An 8592-nucleotide genomic window follows, 5' to 3' on the forward strand; every position below is an offset into this window, starting at 1 on the left:
CGTCTCCACTCAAAGTAGACACGTGTGGTGCATTATTTATCTTCTGACGTCGCTTTGGTCAGACTTTGACATAACTGGGACAGTAAAGTAGTGTTGAATTAGAACTGTGGCACAATGTCCTCAGCGTTACCCCACGCTGCCTTCACAAGCCAGAGATGGTAAAGAAGCCACACACAGATGAATGAGTTCTACTTCTTAACATTGTGCTTGTACAGAAAGCCTTAAAGACCAAATACAGAATCTGTCGGTATGTTAGTGTACGCATTATTAACTTATTGAACAGCTCGTTTTAGTGCTTTTCCTGCACTGTGCTGTCATCCAATATTTCCAAGTTATTTCAAGTAGAAGCAACAGCGACTGCGTAGGATGAAGACAGAAGAAGAACAGTTGAGACGTTGTGCTGACATCACTCTCCATTGGCACAATGATCAGTACACTGAGGAAAATCAACTCTTACAACAAGTCCAGGTTTCAAACAAACGTCTGAAGTTTTAAACATCTAACATATGTATTATACATTAAATATAGTATAGTAGGTGAAATATAAGTATTACATTGGACCAGGAAGGGATGCACCGATACCACATTTTTTTTAAGGAATTTAGATGCTAGATTTTATCCCTCCTCTTGACAGCTTTGCTGAGCATAAACTGCACACAGCTTTAATTTTGTCACCAACACTCTTCGAAATACCTCCACACGGCTGACATGGCTCCGTCTTTTTCATGCGTCACACGTAAGCCACGTCATGGTAACTTGACTGGAACATGTTAGCTTAAACGCATTGCAGGAAAATCTGTTTTGTTGTATCAGAACACTTTAATGAATACTGAGTATGAGTACACGCACATGGTATCGGTTCTGATACTGGTATCGGTGCATCCCTACGACCAGGTGTACATTTAAGTGATGATGACAGAAAGGTAGCATCAGCTTAGAGAATTTGGCTGTAAAAGCAAACAAAATTGTCCTCGCTGGCTGACTACTTCATCTCTGTGGAAAAAACCCCTATTTACTACATAAAACCATTTAAAACTGTTTTATTCAAGGGTGGTTTTCTTTCTTTTTTTTCTCTTCAGAGTCACTAAGAATAAACTAGGGAGCAGGAGAACTCTCACACACTGGTCCAGAGGGTCAAATAAAGGAAGTCCTATAAAGTCACAATGAGGCAGGCCAAATGGCGGCCTGGACATCCTTGATTTGTTAATGGACTGGCACAGATCGTCTTTGTCCTCCGCTTTTTTTTTTTTCTTTTTATTGTTGCCGTCACACACTGCAGAATGTCCCCCATAAAGATTACAGACTCAGTGTGGAACTGCTGTTGCATAAGATGGGAGTGCACACCTTCCCTGAGACATTGAGTTTCTTACTGTTTGATCACACTAGATGAAAGTCTGTCACAATTGTGGCTTCCTAGCAGGGTGGAGTCCCACAGCCAAGAGCCTGTTATCTTCAAGTTCACTGTTTTTAAGGCTGGGCTGGTGGCTTTTTATTGATTCAAGGTCACTTTACTTTTAAGTGTGTCGTTATTCTCTTAACCTGTGACAAAGGTGGCAGCCTCTTGGTTCCACGAAGATTTAGAAGTCTGTAAGATGTAAGGCTGAATTTTCATGGTTAATAAACATGTAATTTCCTCGTTTTAAACACAGTTGGTTATTCTTTCTCTCGTGACAAATGCATCCACGGTCCAATAGAAGAACATTGGAACTTCCCCAGCATATTGTGCCGTTTCCACATTTTCATGCTTGTTTTTGTCTTTCTTTGTTAGGTTTGTGGACACTGGTGAAATGCCCGAGACCTTTCCTTACAGAACCAAAGCACTTTTTGCATTTGAGGAAATTGATGGCGTGGATGTCTGCTTCTTTGGCATGCATGTGCAGGAGTATGGCTCTGAATGCCCATTTCCCAACACTAGGTGTGCTTTTAATCAGACATTTGACTATTTTGGCATATGCCAACAAATGAAATGTATTCACAATGTTCCTTCTCTCTTCATCAGACGGGTCTACATATCATACCTTGACAGTATTCACTTCTTCAGACCTCGGATACTACGGACAGCAGTGTACCACGAGATCCTCATTGGTTATCTTGAATATGTCAAAAAACTTGGGTAAGTCTTACCCTCTGATTATTCTTCCACAAATGGGTGTTTTAACCTGTTCGTGGTATGTTTGATTTAACTCGTGGTCTGTGTGGTTCTGTAGGTACACCCAGGGCCACATCTGGGCGTGTCCACCCAGTGAAGGAGATGATTACATCTTCCACTGCCATCCTCCCGACCAGAAGATCCCCAAGCCCAAGAGACTGCAGGAGTGGTACAGGAAGATGTTGGACAAGGCTTTTGCTGAGAGAATCTTGCATGACTACAAGGTAGGTAATTTCTATCTGCAAGCAAAATAACCGTGACTTCCTTTGCACGTCGAGTGTGATACCGGATTACATTTATGTTTTCATCAGATGTTTAAAATGTTTCATGTTTTCCATTTTTTTTCTCTCAGGACATCTTCAAACAGGCCACCGAGGACCGCCTGACCAGCGCCAACGAGCTGCCGTACTTTGAAGGAGATTTCTGGCCTAACGTGCTCGAGGAAAGCATCAAGGAATTGGAACAGGAGGAGGAGGAGAGGAAGAAGGAGGAAAACACAGCTGCCTCTGAAACTCCAGAGGTGTGAATACTGTACCATGATTTGATGATAGTAGCTATGAATTTACTGTTTTTTAGAATTGGTGTTGCTCTCTTAAATTACTGTTAATTCTTTGAATTTTTTTAAATCTTCTTTATTTCCAATAAAAATTTAAGTTAAGATGACACATCATGGGTTAATTCTCACTGTAACAAGTGTTAACTTTACGTAGAGATTGTGTCTGTAATTAGAATGGTGAGAATGGTTCATATCAATGATATTACTTCTTTAATGTGGGTTTTTATAAATTTTTTATCCCTCAGGGTACACCAGGAGACAGCAAAAACGCTAAGAAAAAGAACAACAAGAAGACCAATAAAAACAAGAGCAGCGTGAGCCGAGCCAATAAGAAGAAGCCTGGGATGCCGAATGTAGCTAATGATCTATCCCAGAAATTATACGGCACCATGGAGAAGCACAAAGAGGTCAGAATTGATTTCTTAACACGTTTAGTGATGCTGTAAACTGTTTTGTGTAGACATCTTTCCCAAAGATGGATACAAAAAGTAAACTCCACAGGCTCTTACAGTAATCCACTATTTTGACCCCCTGGATAGTAACTGCTGGTATAGGCATGTCTCTTGCCACATATTTTAAGCATCAATCTCCTCCTCCTCCACTCTCTGCGTGCAATAGTTTTTAAAATCCCATTCACTACAGGAAGCAACTTGCTAGCTAACCGTATCCATGCTAACACGTCAAGTTTTGATAAGGATTCATGCAACTAGGCAGGCTCGCTTGGTATTTTAAGTGAATGTCAGTAAAGATTTACAGAGATTTGTCAATCATCTCTGCTGCCGAATTAGAACATACTTGCATGTTTGCCCACCCCCAGTTTCTCCCTGAGCAAGTTCTTCTTGTGCTATTTTGTTTAACTACTCAGTGGCTTAGCTGTTCCTAGGACAGTTGTTATTGTTTTAAGGAAATAGAAACAAGCAGAATACCATTCTCCAGGGCTGACACCACCCTTTTGATAAGGTCTGACAGGATGATACAGCACTTCCAGACTAGATGTAGCTTTTGAAAGCAAAGTTTTGCATGTTTGTTTTCTTGTTTTGCTTCACTAACTTTTTCTTTTCTCATCTGTAGGTGTTCTTTGTGATCCACCTTCATTCTGGGCCCATGGCCAACACCCTGCCACCCATTGTTGAGCCTGACCCCATGATCTCCTGTGACCTGATGGATGGTCGTGATGCCTTTCTGACACTGGCAAGGGACAAACACTGGGAGTTCAGCTCCCTCAGGAGGTGCAAGTGGAGCACTATGTGCATGCTGGTCGAGCTGCACAACCAGGGCCAGGATCGCTTTGTCTATACTTGCAATGAGTGCAAGCACCATGTGGAGACACGCTGGCACTGTACTGTATGTGAGGTGAGCTACCAATTGTGTTTTTACACTGGAAATTCCTCTGTGTCTGAAACAGAAGTATGGAGGATGGACTTGATCAAAGAGGGCATTTGTTATCTAAATCCATTTGTCACTACTGGATGGATTTGTGTTAATTTCCTTGTCCCCCTCTCTCCCTTTTCTATCTCAGGACTTTGATCTTTGCATCAATTGCTACAACACGAAGGGCCATGAACACCAGATGGTGAAGTGGGGTCTTGGACTGGATGATGACAACAACAGCCAGAGTGGAGAGGCTTCCAAGAGCCCACAAGAGAGCCGGCGTTTAAGCATTCAGCGATGCATTCAGTCTCTGGTCCACGCTTGTCAATGTCGCAATGCCAACTGCTCTCTACCGTCCTGCCAGAAGATGAAGAGAGTGGTGCAGCACACCAAGGGCTGCAAGCGCAAAACCAATGGTGGCTGCCCTGTGTGCAAGCAGCTTATCGCTCTGTGTTGTTACCATGCAAAGCATTGTCAGGAGAACAAATGTCCTGTCCCGTTCTGCCTGAACATCAAGCACAAGCTTCGCCAGCAGCAGCTGCAGCACAGGCTCCAGCAGGCCCAGTTAATGAGGAGAAGAATGGCCACCATGCAAGGCAGAACCATGCCGCTACCGTCCCCACCAGCCTCAGCTGCCCCCAACACCCCCACTTCTCATGCCCAGCCCAACACTCCTCAAACACCCCAGCAGCCACTTTCCAACCAGCCACAGACCCCCAACTCAGCAGGCGTCATGTCCCCCTCTTTCCCCAATGCACCACGCACCGGCCAGCAACAAGCACCAGTCTCTCAGGGCAAGCCTGGGCCCCAAGCCTCCCCACTTCACCAGCAGCAGTCCCCTCTTCCCCAGCCACCCCAGCCACCTCAACAGCTAAAGCAGCCTCCGCTTGCAGCGGTCAAGATGGCACGACACATCGAGATGATGGCACAGGCCCAACAGAACCAGCAGAACTACCGGGTCAACATGAACGGTTTGCCAATGAATCCCCAGCAGCCACAGCAGCGCATGACTGGACCAATGCAGCCAGCCATGCAGATGGTGCCCGGGCCCCATGGACCACAGGTCATGCAACCTGGCATGGCCCCAGGACAGTGGCCTGGAGCTGCAGGGTCTCTGCAGGCAGCTCAGACTCAACAACCAGGCCTTGTTCCAGGTCAGACCCCACAGCAGGCCATGACCATACAGCGAGCTATGATGGCGCAAGGTCAGCAAACTCAACAGGGCCAGAGAATGCTAATACCACAGCAACCTGGTGCCCGGCCACAAACCCCCCAGAGACCTGGTACTATACCCCCCAACGCCCTGCAGGATCTACTGCGCACCCTCAAGTCCCCCAGCTCACCCCAGCAGCAGCAGCAAGTCCTCAATATCCTCAAATCAAACCCTCAACTGATGGCTGCTTTCATAAAACAGCGAACAGCAAAATACCATGCAAATCAGCCCCAGCAGCAGCAACAGGCAGGCCAGCAGCAGCCCGGCATGCCAACAATGCAGACCATGGCCATGCCAGGAGTGCCGGTGCAGAGGCCTGGGATGCCCCCTCAGCAGCCCCAGCAACCCCCTGTGCAGGGCATGGCTCCATTAGGAGCTCCAGCGCAGCTTATAAACGCAGCACACAACAACAACCCCCAGCTCCAGGAGCTCTACCGTCGGCAGCTTTTAAGACAACAGCAGCAGCAGCAGCAGCAACAACAGCAACAGCAACAGCAGCAGCAGCAGCAGCAACAATCGGGAGTGATGCCTCAAGGCCATCCAGGCCAGTTCCCTGCTCAGGTGCAGGGGACAGCACCTACGTACTCCCAGCTTCGCATGCAGCAACAACAACAGCAGCAGCAAATAGCAATGCAGGCGGGTGCTGGAGCAGCTGGTGGACCTATGGGTCAGCTCCCACCCATGGCTCAGATGGCTCAGCCTGGAATGGGGATGGATTCCACCCAGAACTTACTGCATCAACGACTGCTTCAGCAGCAACAGCAGCAGCAACAACAACTTCCCCAGCAGCAGCAGGCCGTCCTCAAGCAGCAGATGGGCTCTCCTGTACAGCCAAGCCCCATGAGCCCTCAGACCCACCTGCTGGCTGGCCAGGCCCAGGGTGCGGCCCACCTGCCCGGCCAGCCAGCACTCGCCAATGCCCTCAGCAACCAGGTCCGCTCCCCTGGACCAGTCCAGTCTCCTTGTCCACCCTTGCAACAACAGCCACAGCCTCCACATTCCAGTCCCTCACCCCATGTTCAGAACCAACCCCAACCCTCACCTCAACACCCGCCTCTACCCCACTCGGGTTCCCCCCACCCGGGGCTTGGCGGCCCACTTCAGTCCATGGAGCAGGGACACTTGGGGACACCAGAACAAAACGTCATGCTACCACAGCTCAACACGCCCAACAGAGGAGGGCTGAGCAACGACTTGGGGATGGTGGGAGATGCTACAGGGGACACTCTGGAGACTTTTGCGCAGAAATTGTAGCATTTTTCCTGGGAACTTAAGTCCTTCTCACTCCCACGGACCCATCAGCCCACTTCTCTCCCCAGTTTTCCCTCTGACTCTTTATCCTGTTAGAGGGCTTTGTTTGTTCTTTCTAATGTTGAACGGTTTTTTGTACTGACGTGTAAAAAGTTTCAACTGTTTGGGGGGAAAAAAAGAAAATTTGGTCGAGGGAAAATAAAATTTAAAAAAGTCCAAACTTTTAGGGAATGTAATTGTTTCCTAAATCTAAATGGTGGGTATTTCTTCCTTAAGATGTTTAGGGATTTGCAAGTTGCTTCTTAAATGAAATTAAATCACAAAGAATATATTTTTGGTTGAGACCAAATGTGTTCAGTACTCAATTTGTTTTTGGTTTGTTTTTTGGTATGGTTTCATGCCTTTCTTTTCTTTTTTCTTTTTTTAAAAAAAAAAAAAAAAGAAAATGTACAATTGCATTATATTATTCATATCTTTTTATTTTGTACCTTTTGGAGAAAAAAACGTAATGCATTTTTGTGTTCAAACTGTAAGATATTTCATCTGGGAATCGGGCCAGGTTTTCGTTCTTTTCTCAAGCTGTCATTCCCGGCAATTGTAATCTAGTGTTGTACCATTACTGCAAGATGATGCGTTCAGGGACAGTGACTGCTCCCTTCCTTTTTTTTTTTTTTCTTTTTTTTTTTTTCTTCTTCTCGTGTGTGTGTATGAAGAGCACTCAGTTGTATTAAAGTAGGAAATGGCCTGCAGCAGGTTGTGTATACACGGGCATGTATGCAGGCGCACATGAAGACACTGACACAAACCCTCACTAAGAGAAACACAACTCTGAATGGGTTCACCATGGTATACAACAAGGACTGCAACTTACATCTCAATTTGAAAAAAATCTGTCTTGCCGTTGAAGAAAGTTGTTGCTTTGACATTAAAAAGAATTTCATACTTCTTTTGTCATACAAATGTTGTAAAGTGTAAAGAGAGCGTGAGAAAGAGACCAGCCCCCTAAGCTGAGGTGGAATGATAACAGGTTGTTTGTCGGCAACATCTCGAATGTCGTCCAGTTTCCCTAAATCTTACACTAAGTTGTGTGCTTTCGAGGGACGAAGGACATATTTGAGATTCACTTTTGAGAAAACTAAATGTCATCAACCCTCATTCCTCTCTCACAAAAACTTGAATTAGGGGGATTTTCTTTTTCTCCTATTGTAAATCAAGTTATTAAGTAAAATACTATAAATATAAGGAAGAGAGAATGAAATCACTGTATAAACTGGTAAAAGACTCATTTCTTACTTATATACCATATTATTAAATAAACTGTGTGCAACAGAAGAACTCCAGTACTCTGTTGACTGAATAATGAGGCATCGCTCCTCCCCTTGGTGTGTTCATTTGTTTTATGGTCTGCTTTCTGTGCTGCACACAATATGGGTGCTAAGTCGATAAGTCTTGGTGATGACAGGAGTCGTCCTGATGGATCGATTTAATCCTTCAGATCTTGAAACGGTTTCTCATTCCATGTACATTTGTCTGATTTAAACGGCATGAATTAGCTAAAGAGGTTAAGTTTGTGCCACAGTTTGACAGACATATTTGAGTGAATTTCAATGCTTTACAGATGGAAAACATGCTTTTGTTTAGTTTGCTCCCTTTCAACGTAGACCCACATCTGTAAATACGAAGTTTGAAAAGTCGAGCTAGAATTTCTCCAGTACTAATTTGAATATTTAAAATGTTTGTTTGTTTAAATGATAATTTAAAAATGTTTCTGACCATCCTGTTGAAGACCTTGACGGACTGCAGGTGCTTTATTGAGGATAAGATGAAATTGAGAGCATTCATTGGACTAACAGAGACATGGTACTAAGTGGAAGTCGGCATTGTTAGAGATTGTTAAACCCTGGTTCATTCAAAGATCATCAGAACAGCTGTTCTTGTAAGGGAGATGTAGCCGCTTTGCCAGTTTATCATGTCATCATCGGGCAAGAGAAAAAATGGTTTATATGGTCAGGAACCACCGCCTTGGCACAGGTCTGCCATGAACCTGAAGCT

At 45.1% G+C, this 8592-nt stretch overlaps 1 protein-coding gene across 8 annotated transcripts in view; it reads left to right on the forward strand.

The window, feature by feature from the left end:
• The window catches only part of crebbpa (CREB binding protein a), a 35815-nt gene extending 27910 nt beyond the window's left edge, over window positions 1-7905 (forward strand). For all 8 annotated transcript variants that reach the window (XM_072384493.1, XM_072384494.1, XM_072384496.1 and 5 more), the window contains 7 exons: window positions 1769-1915; window positions 2000-2113; window positions 2208-2373; window positions 2502-2669; window positions 2951-3112; window positions 3777-4058; window positions 4225-7905. In XM_072384493.1, the coding sequence (XP_072240594.1) occupies window positions 1769-1915; window positions 2000-2113; window positions 2208-2373; window positions 2502-2669; window positions 2951-3112; window positions 3777-4058; window positions 4225-6543 (3358 nt within the window). In that variant the 3' untranslated portion in view covers window positions 6544-7905. The remainder of the gene's footprint in view (window positions 1-1768; window positions 1916-1999; window positions 2114-2207; window positions 2374-2501; window positions 2670-2950; window positions 3113-3776; window positions 4059-4224) is intronic.
• Window positions 7906-8592: the final 687 nt, after the last annotated feature.

This window comes from Leuresthes tenuis, unplaced genomic scaffold, assembly GCF_036924035.1.
Source record: "Leuresthes tenuis unplaced genomic scaffold, fLeuTen1.0.hap1 SCAF_4, whole genome shotgun sequence".
NCBI lineage: Eukaryota > Metazoa > Chordata > Actinopteri > Atheriniformes > Atherinopsidae > Leuresthes > Leuresthes tenuis.